Source organism: Xenopus laevis, chromosome 2L, assembly GCF_017654675.1.
Source record: "Xenopus laevis strain J_2021 chromosome 2L, Xenopus_laevis_v10.1, whole genome shotgun sequence".
NCBI classification, from domain to species: domain Eukaryota; kingdom Metazoa; phylum Chordata; class Amphibia; order Anura; family Pipidae; genus Xenopus; species Xenopus laevis.
Window position 1 is genome coordinate 105,852,962 of NC_054373.1, and position 22,894 is coordinate 105,875,855.

At 37.4% G+C, this 22,894-nt stretch overlaps 1 protein-coding gene across 1 annotated transcript in view; it reads left to right on the forward strand.

The window, feature by feature from the left end:
• The first annotated feature begins 10,277 nt into the window (after positions 1 to 10,277).
• zpld1.L (zona pellucida-like domain containing 1 L homeolog) overlaps positions 10,278 to 22,894 on the forward strand; it is a 42,097-nt gene continuing 29,480 nt past the window's right edge. The window contains exons 1-5 of the mRNA XM_018245715.2: positions 10,278 to 10,383; positions 11,345 to 11,565; positions 12,265 to 12,446; positions 14,705 to 14,777; positions 16,566 to 16,663. Coding sequence (XP_018101204.1) covers positions 10,278 to 10,383; positions 11,345 to 11,565; positions 12,265 to 12,446; positions 14,705 to 14,777; positions 16,566 to 16,663 — 680 coding nt within the window. The remainder of the gene's footprint in view (positions 10,384 to 11,344; positions 11,566 to 12,264; positions 12,447 to 14,704; positions 14,778 to 16,565; positions 16,664 to 22,894) is intronic.

Here is a 22,894-nt window from a genome sequence, read left to right on the forward strand (position 1 = left end):
TCTTTGAATAATATGGCCTCTAATATTTTTATGAGATTTAGGGTAGCTTTCTGTAGCCCCAATGGTTTCATCTAGCTGTTTTCATATATTATTATGCCACTATGTCTGTCAAGCAAGTATGGCAGTGGCACAATTATGGCAAGGGGCCACAAATCACTTTCACGTTTACACTTTTCTTTGTTAGTTTCATTTGCATACTGAGCTTCCCTAAAAAGCTGCATAACCTTTATAACCTTATATTTCCAAATTGTTTCATGGTCAGTGGACTGTTAATATGACTAAAAGCTGAATAGGATAGCATTGTGGCTTTTTTTTTTTAAGAACCAAACATTGTATTCACTGAGCCCAATTCACTTCCACAAAATAGTGATATAAATAGGTTGTTGTGTTATATATTGTTCATGTTTTTAAATTACAGACGTACCAAACTCATGGATGATCATTGGTTGGAACATCTGACTCTGATTACTGCCACAGAAAAGAGATTTTCAAACATTTCAGGCTTAGGCCTATCCACTACAACCCAAGAGTTGCTCATACCTCATGTTACTCCATAACAAGGTTACATACTGTATACATGCAGCTAGCACAAAGATACCTGCACCTGGATTGCACACTGCCTTCCACTTATTTATTTATTGGGAATATTCTTGTGGCCATGTACTTCAGATGCTTTAACCAAGGCATTATGTCTAAAATGATATGTTATATTAATGACCCTAGAATTCAAAACCTAATCCAATTATTTTCCATAAAGATGCAGTTTGAATAATACGTCTTTTAAAATATAAAAAAGCAGTTTTGGTGTGATATTTTAGATATTTTAAACTAATATACACATGAATGTGGTTCAAAATATGAACTTCACAATGATAACAAAAAAGTCATGTCTTGCTTTATTGCAGTATAGTGGAAACTCCTGGACACTATCACTTGTAAAGTCCCACTGTTCTGTAATTCTAATATCTGTTGCTGGGTTAGAACTCTTGACATAACACTTTATGGCTGCTTTGAACAGATAGTTGTCTTGCTCAGCATTTACCAGGATCTGGTTTTCACTGCAAACCCGAACTGCACATCGCAACCTCTTGCTTTCTTGCATGTTATAGATCTGATTTCTGGCTTAGCTGTTTGTTCCTGGATAACTTGTTTGATTCTGTGTCCTGATAATGTTTCTAGTTACAGGCCTGTTTCTTGTCCTGACTCCTGATTGGTTACTGTTTCTTTTCTGGTTTGACTGGAGTTCTGGTTCTTCCTTGTCCTGGAAACTGGCCTGGTTTATTTTTGTCCTTACATTTGATATTTGTTTGTGCTGGTATGACTTGTAGCACTGATTCTAGGTTATTGACTGGCCTGACTATACTTTGAAAAGTTAGCTCTTGTGTCTGTACTGTATTCTTTGTTCTAATTAGAAATTAATCTTCTTCTTCTTCAAGCAATACATTTCTTTGCCTATCCTTTGACTATTTAGGGAACCCTCTCCTGCTCCTCCAGAAATAAATTGGGACAAATTAGGCAAAAAAGAACATTGATCCTGGGTAACTTGAGCACTTTCTGGGGTTAAAATGCCTCCAGCGACATATGTTAATTCACAAAACTCTAAAATAATATCTCCCGAGCTGCCTCAGTGAATACTTTGTTACCTTTGAATGTTTGGATTAATTTAATTATAAAATTGTTTCAGTTTTGTTCACATCTAACATAAAATGTTCCTTTGCAAAACATTGTACATATTTTATTGTGTATGGTTATAATCAGGAAAAGATAAATGATGTAACCTCAATGCATAGTAACTCCATAAATATTCTACTTATAAATTGTGTATTAATAAACAGGCAAAGGTTATAAAATATCTGGGTAGGAAAAAGCAAAACGATATAGGTCATGCATCGTTGACATTTAAATTCTACTTTTCCTGATCTCTAGTTTGTTTAAAATGTGATCATTATGTCTTTTATGTCACCCCAAAATGCCTCCTCTGCAAATGCTGGACTGTGCAATTTTCTACTTGAGTGCTCTCTCTGTTTTTATCTACTTTACCAATTTCAATGTCCTTTGGTTTATATATTTCACAAGTTGTTACTGTGCGTGGAATGTTTCTTTAAGTCATTTCTCAGGCTTGCTGCCAGCAGCAGAATTTTAACTTGCCCCAACATTTATCTGATGTTAGAAACATTTCAGTAAAACAATGTGTTTGTTACAAAACTTTTTTCTTCCAGTATACTTAATTTTTCCTTTATAATGTGTTTATTGTCTCGCACACAAATTGTTTTATCCTAACAATGCAATGGAAAACCATTATTTATACCAATTAAGTGAAAAAGGGCCACAGCACGCCAGATATTTGGCACTTCAGGTAGTGGTAATACAAATGGCTTCTTCTCACTATAGAACAGCTCTAACTATGAATGAGAGGCACTGTGAGTTTGAAGTTCCCCTGCAAACTATTAGAATTTTTTCAACAATAGTTTTAGGTGCAGGGCAACATTCTTCTGCTCTCTGCACCTCACTCAGTTTAAAAAAATAATATTGTCAAAGTTAGAGGACTTGTAGGGGCTACGTCAATGTGGATTATGTCCATTTTGCACTTGCACCCTGCCTTGCACATAGTAGATGACCAGGGCTAACATGCTTATACTGATCTTCAAATTAGCATAAAATCAACAGCATTTCTGACATAATTTCAATTTGCAACTAATGTGGAAAGAAAGTTATCAGGATAATTCTGAATAGTAGGAAAGTATGAACTAGGTGATTGCTCTCTTCCAGCAATGGCAAATTACATAAAAGTCCTGCCATATATATTTCATTGAATGGCACTTTTATTCCACCATTTAGCTATTTGTATTCTTGCATTTGAAGAACAATTGTAGCATTAAAAGAAGAACATAGCTCACAAAAGGTCTCACAAACTCAATAAACCCAATAACACACAGCAGCAGACTACTGAAAACTTTAAAGACAGAAATGTTCTGTAAACTTATGATAATACTGATTCTTGTTCTGCAGAATGCTCACTTTCCTCTTGAGGTTCAGGCAGGTCATTCCCTTGTAAGGGAATATTTGCTTCTGTATCATCTGTCCATAACTATCTGCTTTCTGTACACAGTTTTGAATGTTTTACTACTGAAATTTTTTAACTCGAATATACAGGGTCATACATATACATATAAAAGTTCAGTAGTGAAACATTCATTATATATATATATATATATATATATATATATATATATATATATATATATATATATATATATATATATAAAATGAATATTTCACTATAATGAATGTTTCACTACTGAACTACTGTTTTAACTTGAAAATGTGTTGAGATTTTGTTCACTATGCATTTGCTCACCTCCAACAATTAGGGGAGGATTGCTGCATATACAGTATATTACTCTGCTTTTCTTTTCATACTCAGAGAGCGAGAGTGTGATTGGGGTGCATACAACCCATCAGTGTGGCTGATACACTTTGTTTAAATAGGACAATGAAAACAAGGAATTGGAGGCAACCGTAATTTCAGTTTCTTTTGTGCAAAAACTGGAGATACTGAGTAAATCTGCAGACCAGTAAACATTATTTTTCTACTGTAAAAGATAGCTTAATTTCCCCATTTATAAAAGAGCTGTCAACAATATGACATTAAAGAAATTACATGGAAAATAAATACATTATATAAGCAGGTGGCCTATAGCAAATTGTAGTCACAATGAGAGTTAACATGTTTTGTACAGCAAAAGAATATGGGATCAGATGGTTTGCTAAATGAAAAGCACAGTTCTGCTGAATCAGAATTGTACACTTACTGGAATACAATTTTTAATCAAAAAGCTAATTTTCTATAAAACAATAATACGTATGTACTTATGGGTGGAAAGAGCAAGAGAAACAAAGAAGAACTTTGTGGGCTAATAATAGGATTAAAAATCGACATCTGCGCCTTTTTTAAAACTTAGCAAACGATGACATCTGCAAAATAATATTTATACTTGCTTATCTTTTTATTGTCAATACCGCTAGAGCTGAATAGATTATAAGAAAAAAAAGAAGACTAAACAAAAGGCCATATAATTTAAATCAGTGTTTTTTTAGTATCTACAACTGAAGAGATATTGACAAACCCAATTTCAAAAAACCTGCTGCTCACCCAGGAAGAAGTGGAAAACATATTTGCATTTGTTTGAATGAACAAAGCAGCAAACACGACTAAACCTACAGACTCTTCATTCAGACAACGTATCTGCTGATGAAAAAGCCAGCAAAACACAGTACTCTGTTCAGCAGAAAGTAATATAGATGCACCGGAAATAAATATTTTTTGACTCCTTGTTCGGTACAACTTTGCTTGTAAACATAACACAGTGCTGTGCTAGTCCATAAAAACACTGTCATAAAGGATCAGAAGAAAATAAACCAAATCAGTTTAAGATTTAAGGATAAAAAAAGACTATACAAGAACTTTATGAAAAAGAGCCCAAGAAAGCAAAAAAAAAAAAATTGTAAGAAAAAAATCAGGTAACCATAAAAGGCATGATTCCCTTTTAAAATATTGGTGTGCTTACTAATGATCTCAACAACAGAGACAATATCACAACCAGTTTACTAATCAGGCTAATATATTTGCAGAGCTACCATTTATCTACCAACCCATCTGTGTTCATTAGGGGGCATATTTATCAAGGGTCCAATTTGGAATTGAAAAAACTTCAAAATTCGAATTCAAAAAGACCAACCGTTTTTTTTTGGGTTGAATAGGTCCGTTTTTGATCGAATAGGTCCATATTCGTCCGAATTTGAATCATACGAATCAAAGGAAAAGTGCATTTGATCTAATTCAATTTGAAGTTTTTCCAAAAAAAAACAATTGACTCCAAATAGGTTCTAGGAGGTTCCCCATAGGGTAAAACAGCAATTCGTTAGGTTTTAGATGGCGAATGGTCAAAGTCAAATTTTTAAACAGACAGTACAGTGTACATGATAAATTTCGATATTCAAATTTTCTAATTATTTTCAAATTCAAATTGAATTTGGACAATTCCGTAGTCGAGGTACACAAAAATAGCTCGAAATTTGAATTTTTTTAATTCAAAAATTGACCTCAACCTTTGCTAAATCTGCCCCTAGGTGTGTTGCATCACAAAAACTATACAAAGATGGCAACAAGAAGGCTAGAAGCATGAGGCATTCCTTAACATTTTAGGGGTTTACTTTTATTAAGGAATCTGATTATGTAGGTAAGCTACGAATTTTAATTTCTTAAGTTGGCTTTATGACCTTAATTGGTTTGGTGCTACCTGGCCTCTGGTTGTGAATAAAGGATATGTATAAACTGCATACTACATGGCTGTTGGACAGTCTCTTACAAACTAGTGCATTATGCATGTATTAGTGCTCATTTATCATGTGAATTTCACAAGTTGGGTTTATTAAAAGAACGGGGTAGCAAAACTACAGTAAAGTAAGATTTCTCCATTTCAATCCGACTTAAATTTTACACATAATGCCTTTAAAGGCATTATAATGCTTTATTTTTTTTTAATTTGAAATGCAAATGCAATCCCTGCATATCAGCAGTCCTATAACAGACATAATAAATAATGTGCACTCAAATTTGTCTACAGTAGATCCTTTTTGGGGCTGCACTAAATCTGAAAAAGAATGTTTTGATTGAATCTCATTGCTTTGAATTAAAGATCCCACAGGGAACAAAATATGTTACACTTCCAACCCCCAGAGTGATGGTAACATATATATGAGTATAAGAAAAAAGCAATATTTTAATTTTATTTCATGCTTTCTTACAGTTTCATACTTAACAGTAGTTATAAAGTACCTCTAAGCAGACTTGAGAAATGCTGAAGTGGCTGGCTAGCAAACTGCTTTCCTTATGTTGATTTTGATGACTATTAAAAATCAATACACCTAATACAGTATGTGTATCAGAATCTCTAGGGTGTCTGTGTATCTTTCCTTGCATGTCCCAAAGAGACAGTTATACTAATGAAACTGAGTTCTGGAACAACATTCTAATAGAAAAATATTGATCTGAAGTCACGCATGCTGCGAAGTTCAATAACATAAGGCAATCCTGCTCACTTGGGTGATGAAAACTTAATTGGAAACTTCATTTACTAAGACATGCTGGAACATTCTACTGTAGTGCACTCATGAAACCATATGTCCTGCTCTATAAAGGAGCAAATTTATAGCTTTCTCTTTAAGATTTTTTTTATCTATATTGCCATTCTAATTTCTCTTATGTTTTTTCTAATTGTATTCCCATAACCCCTTATGTTGAACAGTATAAAGGATGAATTCTAGAATTTCTATGGGTTTTCTGGTGTTTTTGGAGGGACCCATAGGTTTAATAGCCCCTACGGCTTAATTTCCCTAGCAGTGCCCCATTTCCTTGTTGCTGGGTTAAAACCTATGTAACAATTTGTACTTATTTACATCCCAGATTCATTGGTCCATAGGTTGAAGACCATATCCTCTTTGGCCTGCAGCTGTTGAGGAGGATGTTCATTGGTCTTGGGATCAACAAGGCCCCAAAAGTGTTAGGCCCTAAAGGGACAATCCCTTTAGAGAAGTCGAGGAACAGGAACCCAGTGAACGAGGTTAGATAGAGTAAAGGAAAGCATTCTCTATAGAGAGTGAATCAGTGAGCAAGAACAGTTTTGAGCTCCACAGGAGGTTAGATGGGAGTAACTCTCCCTCAGGCTTTGCTTGCCTGTAGTGAAGGGACCACAGCACTGGCAAGGGAAACAGGTTATTATTCTATCCCTGTTCCACGTCTATTGTAGGGATCCAGACCACATGAGGTATTTACAACCTGGAAGGTGTATACTTTCAACTGCCCTGCTATTCCTTCAGTGATGCCATCTGTACTGTATCTGCTACAACTGTGATTGTACCTCATATTATTTCAACTACCTCATTGCTGTGAGTATTATCAACCCTGTGGCACTTTATATTGACTAAAGTTTATTTGTTGTTGTTTGCAAAGAACCCCTGGTGTCCATTTTTATATCTTTGGCAGTATGGAAGTGTAACTCAACAACACCCTCACATGCTCCTTCCACCTAGTGAAGACTCATCCTGTTAAAAGAGGGTCCAATGTAGCCCATGCCTTTTTAAGATCAAATAGGGTTACATTTTTATTACGGTTGTAACCCTATCTTGGCCACTCTATATTGGCCACCAGCACAATCCGCAGTGTGAGCACAATAAAGTCTTTTTTACTTGAATACATCCACAGGCAGCTCCTGTTACTGCTTCCAAGTTCTGAACACTCCATGGTTGAGCTGACCAGACTTGGGGCCCCATACCCCCAAATCCTTCCTTGGCCTCTCACTTCCTCAGGCCCTTACATCTTTGCTACAGTCCATGCACTCCCTCTTGGAGTGAAACTATGAAGTAGACTGAGCCTGAGCACATGGTAACTCAGTTTTATGAGGAAATGGCCAAATCAGGAATTTGGCAGGGTACACTGTACATGGACAAAGGATTCACTTCCCCTCCCTTATCCAATGTAGGTCTAACACTTAGGGGCAGATTTACTAAGCTCGAGTGAAGGATTCGAATGAAAAAAACTTCGAATTTCGAAGTGTTTTTTGGGCTACTTCGACCATCGAATGGGCTACTTCGACCTTCGACTACTACTTCGACTTCGAATCGAACGATTCGAACTAAAAATCGTTCGACTATTCGACCATTCGATAGTCGAAGTACTGTCTCTTTAAGAAAAACCGTTCGATTCGAAGGATTTAATCGTTCGATTGTTCGATCGCAGGATTTGCGCTAAATCGTTCGAATTCGATATTCGAAGTCGAACGATTTTAGTTCCTAGTTGAATATCGAGGGTTAATTAACCCTTGATATTCGACCCTTCATACATCTGCCCCTTAGCTGGCCACAGCAGGGGATTTCCAACCATGTGGGTTTTTTCAGACCATTGGGTAACTTAACCCTATGGATTTCTACAAGTATCATAGATATTGTTCACATAAAATGAAAACACAAACTACATTGGGCATTACAAGTAGCAGCCTGTCTACTGTAAGAAAGAAAACTGCTCCACTCATGTTGGTGCCTAATTGAGAATACATTGGTGTCATTTGAATTGTAGAACAACTTACTAGAACTGACTCAGCAGTGCCTCCACCCAACATATCTAGGCATATACAGTTTCAATAAAATGCTACTAAAATTACCCTTTGTTCAGTTTTATAATTGGAGGCTGCAAGTTTAAAACCATTAAGGAGGCTATTTATCAAAGGTCAAGTTTGTGAGGTTTTTTATACCTCGAATAAACTTTTCTTATTTATGAAAAACTGGAATGTAAAAAACTTGAATCAATCCAAACTCGAATACTTAAGTTTTTAAGTATCAATTAAAAAAACTTGAATAGCTCTAATTTATCCCATTTTGATTTAGAACCAACAAAAAAAACCTGTAAATCATGATGGCTAAAAACATCTTCAAATAGTTCAAGGGACCTCTGGCATTAACTTCTACATGACCTCGACAGGTTTTAGCTGGAGTATTTTCAGATTCAAGCTATTTGCAGCTTCAGGCCATAATAAATCTCGAAAAATTTGAGTTTTTTTTAACCCGAAAAGTATGAGTGTTCACTGAATATACTCTGGAAAAAATAAGATTTTGCGCAGAAACACAACACAAAAAATGATAATATATTGGTCTAATTAAGCATTTGGCTTCTTGCCTTTTTCCCGCTGCCTCTTTAGCCGTGCCCAAAATATTTTTCCTGTTCAATATTCTTAAAAGGATTAAAAATTTGGTGGTGGAGTTTTTTCCCATACATTGTTAAGCAAATCCAGCCTTTTCTCCTTTGTAAATGATCATTGTGTTTCAGATTGACATACAGTAACTGTATACAGTGGGATCAATAAATATAATTGATATCTCCAGTAATCTTTGGCACCCACTTCTCTGATTCTGTATCTGTAAATAAAGCATATATTTGCACAAGATTTCTTAAGCAGTCATTTGAGGAATGGGTAATACTCTCACCTAAATGGAACTTAATTTTACTTTTATTGTGATTGCATCAAATTGCATTAAATTTATAAATACTTGATTTGCATCTTAACAGTTGATGTGCATTTTGTGGCTATTTTTCACAAATATGAACACCTATGTATGTTGCTTAGAAGGAGCTGCTTCTGCTGATCAAAACCTAACCTGATGAACTCCCTTGTCACATGCTTGTGTGGGTAACTATGCCACAATTTAAAGAAGAAAACCAGTGCGGGGGGGGGGGATTTTAATGCTATAGAGAAAGCAGACCCCATTGTCCTGGCCAACCTGTTCTCCAGGTTGCTTCCTCTATAGTTAAGCTACTACTTCAATGTATTTATTAGGAGATAAAAGACTAATCACAATGGAAACATTATGACTTTGGAAATGGAATGGATGTACCCTTTCTTCTTCCACTATTCCTCTCATAGGAAAAAGTACCCTTGACAATAAATCACTATAACTCGAATAACTATAGAAAGGCGAAGCATTGATCTATGAACTTTCTGTTAAAATGATTTCTTGTTTATGTTAATATTTTATCCACAGCATAGTCATATGGAACATGTTTATGAGGTTATGAAATAAAAGACAAGTTTGCCCAAGTGCAGCAACCAATTGGCAGGTAGTTTGTACAGGTTATATGTTTAAAAGCAAACATCTTACTGGTCACTGTAGATTACAGCACCTGGGTAAAATTAGTTTTCTTTACATTTGAGGGATAGTGGTGGCAGTACCTATGGCAATGGCCGTTCAGAAATATTTTCCCTAGTGTCATTGCTTGTGGGAAATAAACAAATTCAATCAAAAAATCAATCTACAGTAGTTCTTCCAGGTGATGAATTGTGCTTACACAAATGATAAGAAGGCAACATTTTAAAAAAGTGTGAATTATAAAACTTTCACTGAGCATGCTAGATTACTCAAGGCAAGCATGAGTTAGAAAAAGAAAATCCAACCTTCTAGCTGCCATCTCCACACTGGACTTGGGGTTATTTTTTGTTCCCCAAATGTAATGGACATGTGAAAAGGTGATGAAAAAAATTATTAGTCGTAAGAACAAGGCTTCTCGAATCAGCATTCTACAGAATATTACTCAGTTTAACCACAGAAGTTAAATGTTTGCCATTGTAACTTGCGTTTTATATACAGAGCATTATTTCTCTGTTCTCATTATGTGTCTATATTTATCCATTTTTTTTCTCCATTATTACATTTTCGTAGGCTTGGCCATGGAACCAATATGGTTGTTACTGCTGCTGGCTATTTTCACATTTTCAACTTCAGCACAGTTTAATGGATACAACTGTGATGCCAATCAGCACAGCAGATTTCCTGGTAAGAGATATCACAATCGAATTTCAAATGGCTAAAATGTGTATTGTTCATATTCAGTATATTTTATACTTTTTATAGAAGTGTAACTTAATAGAAAATACATTACTTCAGAGTTTTTAGATCAAACCTTCTCGCTATGTCTATTTCAGCAATTTATACAAAGAAGCAATTTCACGCAAAGTGTTTCATTTACAAAATAGTTTTGCGATGTTACTATTTCAGCCATTTTGGCTTGTTGCAGAATCAAATTTATAAAAATAAAATTTAGACAGATGTCAGTGAAATTAGTTTTTCAAGGAACTTGTAAAAAAAATCAATCACTATATAAATTAATTAACAAGACTCCTTTTAGTTAAAGTTGGGTAATTTGTCTGAACTTCTGAGCTTTGTCATGAAGAGCAAAAATAATTGTAACCCCAAAACCCCCAAATGAATTTGTTGTTAGTATTGATGGCAATCAAATTTGGAAAGATCATCATTTACAAAGACCCCAGACAGAAGTGACAGAGCACTAAAGAGCTCAAAATTGCTCCCTTAGTGTTCATTCAGGGAGCATTTCTTTGCAGGGTCTGGCTGTACTCTGCAGAGCACAACATCAATGGATGCATGGCAGCCCTGTCCATAGCTACAGGTCTCCTCTCAAACACACTCTAACTTGCATGTCTGAATGACAATTGGTAGCTGCAAGAGGGGGGGGTCACCTACATGCATCCCTCTGCCCATTCTTCATTAATACAGTGCTGCCAAATGCAGTCAGTCCTTAATTCATGTAAGAGGCCTCAGGAATCTGTGCTCTGAAACAGATATTAAACACCTGTGACAATATATCTAGCATGGAATACAGGGTGCAAATTTTGCCATTTTTTTGCATTTTGCACCCCTTCTAAATTACACCTAAGAACATAAAATCCTATCCCCCAAAATATTAATATATTAGTTGATCTGTATATGTGATTTTCAGCGGAAAGAGACATCAGCGTCTACTGTGGCGTACAGACAATAACAATGAAGATAAACTTTTGCACGGTTCTGTTTTCTGGATATTCAGAAACAGATCTATCACTGAATGGAAAACACAGAGATGCACATTGCAGAGGCTTCATAAACAACAATACATTTCCCGCAGTAGTTATATTTACCATCAACCTTGGTACATTGGAATCATGTGGAAACAATTTAGTGGTAAGAAATTAACTTTTTTTTTGGTTATTGTAAAATACTGGCAAATCTATTTGTCCCAAAATATGTTTTGATAAATACTGTTGTTGTAGTTTTAAAATGCAGAATGATGTATGTGTCCTCTACATGTGTGTTTGATTTATTACATTTAGTTCTTAGATACATTACAGTATACAGTATAAAGTACTATTTATCACCATGGGTATATTTTAATGATTGTGTGTAAAGAGTGAAATATTGGTTTCTGTAGAATTGCATAATTCAGGCAACCACCATGACCACTTTTTTAATGATGTACTAGAGCATGTTAGTGCAAATATTTTCCAGTGACTAGTGAATGGTGAACCAGTAGTGCACATAAAGGGGTAACTCATGGGCATAAATACCCTTCAATTCTATGCAATTTTATTAGCACAAAAAGCATTGTATGCAGCTGCAATGTGCAAATTGATGCCTGCTTAAGGCAGTTGCCGGGTACAGGACTTCCTTGTGTCTTTTTAGTAACCAAAACAAAGGCCTTACATCCTAATGATTAATAATTATATCATAATGAACTTATGATATAATAATCACTTAAAGTTTTCATCTCAGCAAAAATCTAGCCTACTTTCCTAAATTTTTTGCTATGTAATCTTACAGTTTTATATTATTTTAGGTGATGGTTTGCATTTCTGTTAAAGTAATGTTTTGTATTATTAACAGGTATCTACTGTTCCTGGAGTCAATGCATATGGAATTGCATCAGTGGTACAAATTGGCAACATATCTGGTTATATAGATACACCAGACCCTCCAACAATTATAAGTTATCTTCCTGGACTTCTGTATAAATTTAGTTGCAGTTATCCTCTAGAATACTTAGTAAACAACACTCAGCTTGCTTCGTAAGTATGAAATCCTGGATATATGAAAGTAGTAAACTTTTTTTTTAAATAATCAATGTAAATCAGAATTCCAGTGCATATTTCCTTCAAAAATGACTTTTAAGCAAAAACACTTTTTTTTAACTAGACCCCCTTTCATTCAAGCTGGGTAATATGTCTGAGCCATTGATTTTTGGCATAAAGAGTGAAAAACAATTGCAACCCGCAAACAATTTTGTTGTTAGTTTTGATGGCAAATTATAGAATTTTCTAAATCAGTTTAAAAAAATTGCAGCGCTCCTATTGCATAGTAATAAAACCACCTTTTTCACATTTCTATGTAAAATAAAGGTGGTTTTATTACTATTGACTGATTGAGTTTGATTGATTACTATTGGGTGCTGCAATTTTTTTCAAAGTTGAAGTGGAAGTTATGTGAAGGTGAACACACCACTTTACATGCACCCCTTTAAGGAAAATCTGAAGTGTATAAACTAGAAAACTGTTATGTTTGATCATTTTCTGTATGCCAAGAAAGGGGTTCTGTTTGGAATTCGTATGAATCCAAGCTCTTGTTGTAGAACTTGACTTTCATTGAATATGGAGTATTCAGCCAAACCAAAACTGAACTCTTTTAATGTTGTGTGAAGCTCAACATTGGCAACTGAAAATTGAAGGTGACATTGACAGTTGAAGGTGACAATTTTCTGGTTACAATTAACATTATTTTTTTAATATTCTCAACTCTAAATATGCACTTATGGTTTGGATTCCATTTAGGATTCAGACACAGCTTTTGTGGAGGATTTAGGTAGTGTCGGACTGGCCCACCGGGATACCAGGAAAACTCCCAGTGGGCCCAGGTGTCAGTGGGCCCTCTTGTTTCTAAACATTTGGCCTATTACTTGGTCATTCCCTATTTCTTTATGGGGAAAAATGCTTAATAATCAGAGAAAATTGGAAGTATATATAAAAATCTAGGAGAATAAAGAGGTTGAGTGAGTAAAGGAGGAAAAATAATTTGGAAATGTCTAAAGTTTTCTGGTAGGCTCACGGTTTTAGGTTTTCAGGTGGGCCCATGGTCTAAGGTTTTCTTGTGGGCCCCTGGCAACCCAGTCCAACACTGGATTTAGAATGTGGCCAAATCCAAAAGTCTTGGATCTGATGCATCCCTACAAAAGTCATGTAGATCTGTAAATAGAAAGAAAATAAAGGTCTCTCATTCCAGGTACTGCATTGTGGCCATTTGAGGTGGAAACAGTACAATGTCCTGTAATGTGGTTCTCTACATTACACTTTCTGATAACCATTCTTAAAAGAAAAATAACCCCCCCCCAAAAGAAATAGCCCCATCCTCTACCCTCCAATGTCCCAACTCCATGTTTCCTCCCTGCATAGTCCATTTTTTAAAAGTGTGTCCCTGATTTTCACACTGATCAATCCATGTTGAGTAGTTCAGTGCATTAGTACCTTTAGATCCTCTTCTTCCCTTTGGCGATTTATTGAGCTTTCAGGTGCATAAACAGTAGGCACGAATACCACACTGGCTCCAAATTTGCATATTTGAAAAAAGCTTAGTGTCAGTGGTCCCTATGCAAAGGAATCAGAAGATTCCGAAGATGGCACCCATGAGGTCTGCTGTGCTGACACTTTTTAAAATAATTGACTATAAGGGGAGGAGGCATGGGGGGGCAATGGAGGGTGAAGAATGGGTGCTTTCTCTTTTGGGGAGTTTAGTTCTCCTTTAACACTTTGTTTAACATTGTTAAGTCCTCATGCTCCTTGTGCTCCAAAAGGACCAAATAGGGCACACCATTGTGTGCTATAACATTCAATCTAAACCATGCAATAAATGATAGTGGCCTTTATTGCAAAGACCAAAATGATAGTGTAACTTAAATATTATTTCGGAATAAATGAAAGCATAATAATCTTAAAATCCTTAGTTTAATAATAAGCTCTATTGCCTTAAAATGTACTTTTTATATATAAGAATCAAATAAATAAACAAATTGTGCAAACTGGCTACATTTTTACACACCATACAGTACATAACTTTTTCTTCCTATTAACAAGGTCAATGAACAGTACAAATGGTTCAATTCTCTGAAACAGGAATGTTTTTTATGACAGCAAACAATAAATTGAACATTGAATATGTTTATTTTTTTATATCAAATCAACAGACCACCAGATATGAATATACATTCTTATATATGTCCATTCCAGTGGCATTCATTGCATTGTAAAACAATGTCATTACTAATTTATCATTGTAGATCTGCAGCTGCTATTTCTGTACGAGAAGGCAATGGTACATTTATCAGCACACTGAATTTACTCCTCTACAATGTAAGTAAAAAAGCTTTGATTTGTAGAGAGGCACACGTTGTTACAATATAAGCATAGAAAAAAAATAATGAGTTGTACAAATACAAAACAAACAATGAATGGTAATGTTATATTTTAAAAGAACAAATAGGGATAAATATATTTTTTATCATTATTTCATCATCATTATTATTATTATACATGTTTTCCATATTTAATGTGACATACTAGACAATAGCTCTCTATTTTATGTTTGTTTTGATCAGTCCTACTGCTATACTCCCCAGCAAGCCCTGTTCATATATTAATGTACTCAACATCCCCAAATCAGGCCACAGAGAATGAGCCATGTTCCTTTTTCTTCTCTAGGGTTTAGGATAAACTCCAATCAGGAAAGGTGATTGCCTAATGGGCAACACTGTCTAGTTAGGCAACTTTAGTCTCATCTGAGTGGCTCAGTAACCTGTCAGTCATCCTTGGGGGATCTCCCTGATTCAGAGTGCAAGCTTTGTTTAGCCCACAAATTGTATGTAACAGGGTGCTTCAGCTATATTTACATGAGAACACTTTTTCCCATTAAAGAGTTAAACTACAGTAAAATATAATATATCATTCAGTTCCATCTCATAAGAACATAGTTCATATTTTACTACCTTATCCTAAGAATATCTTTCTGGTTTTTACTGTTTTAAATCTGCATGACATAATTGTCTTTAAAATTCTTATGAACAATAATTGATATCAAGACCATAGTGCTGGCAATGCATTTTCTACTTTCTGGACAGTTCTAGAATCTATGAGCAAAAAAATGAAGGTGTTAAAACCCTTAACAAAGGAAAATGATAATAAATAATCAGTGTTCTATATAACATATACATATGTGTGTCTACTCTACCATGCAAATGAACAATATAGATATGCTCAAGCACACATAAGGGTAAAAAAAATGGGGGAAAACCTAAAGGGTGTGGTTGCTAATTTGTTGACTATATTGCTTTCCTCTGAAAAAACATGTAACTCCATTTTTTTGGCATGCAAAAGAGTAAAAATTAAGCTTTTTTCACTCTAAGTTTTAATTTTACTCTACCATGCGACCACACAATCCACACCAACTTCAAGGGATTGTTGGGGAAAGAAAGAGCATGGTAAATGGTGGATCTTAATAAACCTGTTTTACAAACAGGTTTTAGTATTTATTTATTTCAGAAATTTGTATTTATTTCAACTTTTTCCTGACCACAACCAAAAACCCCTTGGCTCTGTGTAACCTACTCTTCATTTAACTTGATTTACCTATTTAAAAAAAAAAAAAAAGACATCTACAGTTTAGTGGACTTTCCTAATAATAGTGATGGTTCCCTTTTAAATTCAGAATACCATGAACAGATGAACAAGTCAACAATCTATGTACTGTATATATCAAGTATATGAGTCCTATTGTCGTTTGAATTATCTGCTATTCTTCTATGGGCCAAAATGTATGGATTGATAAGAAAATAAGCATAAAACCTACAGATAACTGTTGTATTATTAGGCCTACCTTACAAATAATGCCATTATGATAATTATACAATTAAACAGAGAAGTAACTTTTCAGTGTCACGACATACAAGTTATAATTAAAGGTCTAAACTACAGTATTAAAACATAATTGATACTTTAATTCCATCTCCTAAAAACATATTTCATATTTCACTACCTTCTCGCAAAAATATCTTTCTCGCTTTTACTGCCTTAAATCTGTTTGACAGAATTGTCTTTAAAATTGTTATGAACAGTAATTTCTCTGTATAATCTATACCACTCTAGGATTCAACCTACAGCCAGCAACTGCTAATACCAAGTGCAGGATTGCCACTAAAAACAAAAATCTACGCAGCAGTAAGAGCAACCAACCTTGACGGGCGGTAATGTGAAACTGAATTCAATTGTTCTTGTTTGTTTTTCCATATAACATTGTACAGAAAAGATCCACTACAAATTTCATTTATTAATAGGCCCTAATGTTTGAACATACTTTGAAATGGTTTCTAAGTTATATGGGTATATTTTGTAGATTCCTTTAATTAACTTTACAATAAAATGTAAGTGAATCTATATAAAATCCTAGATAACATTTTGTTGTCAATATATGGCAAACTGGGGGGCATATAGGGACAAGAGATTGGTAGCTTTCTATACAAATTGCATTAATCGTACTGTTGTTGCTGAATAGATGCAATTGAACAAACAAGTTAATTGTACCAAATTAATAAAATAAAAGTGGCAAATAAAATGTTTGCCACTGTCCCAGTCATACAATAATGTTTTGGTAGCTTAAGTGCGCCTACTATTGCTAGATCTTTGGTTAGACCACACAAAAAGTTAAAAACGTGTCTTTTCTTTTCACCAATAATGTTGTGGTTTCCTTTATTACATATTTGTACAGTGGGGCTAAGCCTACAACAATAATTTATATTGATAGGCTGTTTGGTAATTTGTACATTTCAAAGTGGTTTTCAGGATAATTAACTGAAGGAATGACACTCTAGTCGGTAACATGTAAAACACATGGGCCTTATTTTCAAAGTCATTACCAACTGCAAGATACATTTTTTGGATAAACATCAGCCTTTTTTACTCACAATGCAATGTGCATTCCCAGTGTTCCAGCATCCACCCTATTTCCACAGTATTTGTGTTGGTGGTGGTGTTGATTCCAGTGACTCGTGTTAAGTGAATGCTGGTTTACCAGTATGTTCAGGCTGGTGCAACTTTCTGATTTCCCTAGAATCTGTGCATGATATTGTGGATCATACATCATAAAGTTGCTATTCATTCAAGTTGCAAGAAGCATGTAATGGTTTTAAGAACCTTTTGTGAATAGCATCGAAGCAAGTTTTATGTTGTACCGAAACTAAAACTTTTACACTTGCACAGGCACTTACAGTCATTAGCAATGAGTCCTACTAACTTATGTTAAAATGAATTTCTCATGCATAGGCAAGATAATGTACTTATTATTTTAGGAACAACATGAGATAACTTATATATGATCTGTTAAGGCAATGTGCAAAATGCAAAAAGTGTTTGCAATCTGCCATTTTTTTTGGCAGATATTTTTTGCATGCTGCCTTCTTGCCTAAATGAATTTCTGCAGCCACCCCTATAAATACAACAATGCTGAATGCTTCCTCTCACTCCCTAACTTGATTACCATGGCATTTAGACACCTCTAAGGAAGTAAAATATATTTTATTAGTTCTGGCAATGTTCAGAGCAGCCAACCCATAAGGTTGGCCTGTAGGGGAATTCCCCCACAGGAGCCTGTATAAGGAAGTGCAGGAGCTGTGCACTTCCTCATCTTGGCCTTACATTATACACAGGAGATACAAATCCTTGCTAGAAGTAGATAGTTAGGTAGTGGAGTGTAGTAGCACAGTGTAGGAGCTAGTTAGACTGTGTCTGTGTCTAAATAAGGAGTGTATCTGTCGTATACTGCTCCGGTGGCGATTTGCGCCAGACAGGGAAGGGAGCATGTTGGGTCAGTCAGTGGCAGCCTAGTGGGATCATTTTGGCTGGCAGTCTGAAGGGCATTGGTCCCTGGCGGGTTCAAAGAGACTTGCTGTATGAGTGTGTGTGACAGTAGAGATGTCGCGAACTGTTCGCCGGCGAACTTGTTCGCGCGAACATCGGGTGTTTGCGCTCGCCGGAAGTTCGCGAACGTCGCGCGACGTTCGCCATTTTGGGTTCGCCATTGTTGGCGCTTTTTTTTGCCCTCTCACCCCAGACCAGCAGGTACATGGCAGCCAATCAGGAAGCTCTCCCCTGGACCACTCCCCTACCCTATAAAAACCGAAGCCCTGCAGCGTTTTTTCACTCTGCCTGTGTGTGCTGAAGAGATAGTGTAGGGAGAGAGCTGCTGCCTGTTAGTGATTTCAGGGACAGTTGAAAGTTTGCTGGCTAGTAATCGTTTTGATACTGCTCTGTTATTGGAGGGACAGAAGTCTGCAGGGGTTTGAGGGACATTTAAGCTTAGGTAGCTTTGCTGGCTAGTAATCTACCTTCTACTGCAGTGCTCTGTATGTAGCTGCAGTGGGCAGCTGTCCTGCTTCTGATCTCATCTGCTGACTGCTGCAATAACAGTAGTCCTTGTAAGGACTGCTTTTATTTATTTTTTTGTTGTTTTACTACTACTACTACTACTACTATAAGAGCCCAGTGCTATTAGTCTAGCAGTGTTGGGGAGTGGGACTGGTGTGCTAATCTGCTGCTCCTAGTAGTTCAGCAGCACCAACTTTAATTTTTTTTTTTAATATTCATTTTTTTTTATTTTACTTTTTTTTATTTTACTACCGCTGTAGTAGTGTATAAGTTGACCTTTTAGGCATTATTTGCCCTGTAGGCATTATTTGCACACTGTTTTCTTCAACCCGCCATCTAGCTGTGTGACCTTGTTCACATTCTGTCTAAATATCCATAATATTACCGTCTCCAGAAAAAACACCGGAGTGACTTTTTTCAAGCAGCCATAATATATTTTACGTAATCCGTATCCACCGCTGTAGTAGTGTATACGTTGACCTTGTAGGCATTATTTGCACACTGTTTTCTTCAACCCGCCATCTAGCTGTGTGACCTTGTTCACATTCTGTCTAAATATCCATAATATTACCGTCTCCAGAAAAAACACCGGAGTGACTTTTTTCAAGCAGCCATAATATATTTTACGTAATCCGTATCCACCGCTGTAGTAGTGTATACGTTGACCTTGTAGGCATTATTTGCACACTGTTTTCTTCAACCCGCCATCTAGCTGTGTGACCTTGTTCACATTCTGTCTAAATATCCATAATATTACCGTCTCCAGAAAAAACACCGGAGTGACTTTTTTCAAGCAGCCATAATATATTTTACGTAATCCGTATCCACCGCTGTAGTAGTGTATACGTTGACCTTGTAGGCATTATTTGCACACTGTTTTCTTCAACCCGCCATCTAGCTGTGTGACCTTGTTCACATTCTGTCTAAATATCCATAATATTACCGTCTCCAGAAAAAACACCGGAGTGACTTTTTTCAAAGCAGCCATAATATATATTTTACGTAATCCGTATCCACCGCTGTAGTAGTGTATACGTTGACCTTGTAGGCATTATTTGCAACACTGTTTTTCTTCAACCCCGCCATCTAGCTGTGTGAGCTTGTTCACATTTTGTCTAAATATTGATAATATTATCGTCTCTAGAAAACCACTTGAGTTACTTTTTTTTCAAGCAGCATTCATATATTTTACGTAATCCGTATCCACCGCTGTAGTAGTGTATACGTTGACCTTGTAGGCATTATTTGCACACTGTTTTCTTCACCCGCCATCTAGCTGTGTGAGCTTGTTCACATTTTGTCTAAATATTGATAATATTATCGTCTCTAGAAAAACCACTTGAGTTACTTTTTTTCAAGCAGCATTCATATATTTTACGTAATCCGTATCCACCCGCTGTAGTAGTGTATACGTTGACCTTGTAGGCATTATTTGCACACTGTTTTCTTCAACCGCGCCATCTAGCTGTGTGACCTTGTTTCACATTTTGTCTAAATATTGATAATATTATCGTCTCTAGAAAAACCACTTGAGTTACTTTTTTTCAAGCAGCATTCATATATTTTACGTAATCCGTATCCACCGCTGTAGTAGTGTATACGTTGACCTTGTAGGCATTATTTGCACACTGTTTTCTTCAACCCGCCATCTAGCTGTGTGTATTATCGTTTCCAGAAAACCAACTGAGTTTTTGGTTGTTGTTGTTGTTTTTTAAAAATAATGCCAGGCCAAAGGCAGGCCGCCACGCAGAGGCCGTGCTAGGGGCCGTGCTGCTATGCAATCCTGTGGCCTAGCAAATTGCCCAGTTTTAAAAAGCCAATGACCCTGAACTCCCAAAATGCTGAAGAGGTAGTTGACTGGCTTTAACAGCACACACCCCATCCTCTAACCGTTTCTCTAACTTTACCACAACATCCTCCTCATCCTCCACTGCTATGGCCACCCCACGTAACACTTCCTCCACCACCGGTGCCCCTTCTTCACTGGGGTCAGAGGAGTTATTTTCCATGAGTTTCTTGAACTGAGTAATGCGCAACCATTATTGCCAGAAGAAGATGAAGGAGATGAGGACCTTACACCAGATTTAATTCTGGCAGAGAACACGATAGAGATGGACATAATAAGTGATGAGGAGGAGGTCCCCGCTGCTGCTTCCTTCTGTGATGTGTCAGAAGAAATTGATGCATCTGAGGAGAATGATGATGAGGAGATTGATGTTTTTGGGTGCCTAGTAGAAGAGAGCAAGAGGAGGGTAGTTCAGATGGAGAGACGGAGAGTCAGAGAGGCAGTAGGAGAATAAGACTTAGAAGAAGCAGGGAGGACAGCCCGCAGGGATCAGTAGGGCAACAACATGTATCGGCACCTGTGTTCAGCCGGCCAACGCACCCCGCCATTGCCGCCAATGCGCCAACTTCTACTGTTACGCCAGATCGCACACTTCCAAAAAGTCAGCAGTGTGGGATTTTTTTAATGTGTGTGCCTCTGACAAAAGCATTGTAATTTGCAATGAGTGCAGTCAGAAACTGAGCCTTGGTAAGGCCAACAGCCACATAGGTACAACTTCTATGCGAAGGCACATGAGCGGCAAGCACAAAGCACTTTGGGAGCAACACCTCAAAGGCAACAGGCAAACTAAAAGCCACACTCCTTCTGGTCCCAGCATCTTACTGCTCTACCTCTGCTCTCCTTGACCCGTCTGAACCACCCTCCACTCCGCCTTCCACCTTGACCACCTGTTCCCATTCCCAGTCATCTGCCACCAGCCAAGTTTCTGTGAAGGCCATGTTTGAGCGTAAGAAGCCAATGTCTGACTGTCACCCCCTTGCCCGGCGTCTGACAGCTGGCTTGTCTGCACTCTTAGCCCGCCAGCTTTTACCATACCAGCTGGTGGACTCTGAGGCCTTCCGCAAATTTGTAGCAATTGGGACACCGCAGTGGAAGGTACCCAGCCGCAATTTTTTTTCTAAAAAGGGAATACCACACCTGTACCAACATGTGCAGAGCCAAGTTACCGCATCTCTGTCACTTAGTGTTGGGCCAAAGGTCCATATGACTACTGACGCATGGTCCTCCAAGCATGGTCAGGGCAGGTATGTCACCTACACTGCCCACTGGGTGAACTTGGTAATGGCTGGGAAGCAGGGAATGGGTAGCTCAACAACAACAGTGGAGTTGGTGTCACCGCCACGGATTGCACGCGGTTCTGCCACCACCTCTACTCCTCCATCGCTCTCTACCTCGTCTTCTTCTTCTTCTTACTCTGCTGCTGGGTCCTCCTTCTCCTCCTCCACACCTGTGCACCCCCAGCTCCCCTAGGCTATTCGACGTGCCAGGTACGCCGTTGTCACGCTGTCTTGGGGATGACGTGCCTGGAAAGCAAAAACCATACCGGATCTGTACTCCTGTCATCTCTGCAGTCACAGGCCGATCGGTGGCTGACCCCACACCAACTGCAGATCGGAAAAGTGGTGTGTGACAATGGAAGCAATCTGTTGGCAGCGTTGAGACTAGGCAATTTAACACATGTGCCCTGCATGGCACATGTGTTAAATTTAATAGTCCAACGTTTTGTCTCCAAGTACCCAGGATTCCAGGACGTTCTCACCCAGTCCAGAAAGGTGTCGGCCCATTTCAGACGTTCCTACACAGCCATGGCACGCCTTGCTGACATTCAGCAGCGCTACAACATGCCAGTCAGGCGTTTGATTTCTGACAGCCAGACTCGCTGGAATTCAACGCTCCTTATGTTGGAACGTCTGCTGCAACAACAAAGGGCCGTCAACGAGTACCTTTTTGAACTGGGTGGTAGGACTGGATCTGCACAGCTGGGGATTTTTTTCCCCCGTTACTGGGTGCTTATGCGCGATGCCTGCAGGCTCATGCGACCTTTTGAAGAGGTGACAAATATGGTCAGTCGCACCGAAGGCACCATCAGCGACCTAATACCCTTCGCTTTCTTCCTGGAGCGTGCCGTGCGACGAGTGACAGATGAGGCTGTAGACCAGCGTGACGAGGAGCTGGAAGCGCACGATTTCTGGTCGGAATCACCAGAACG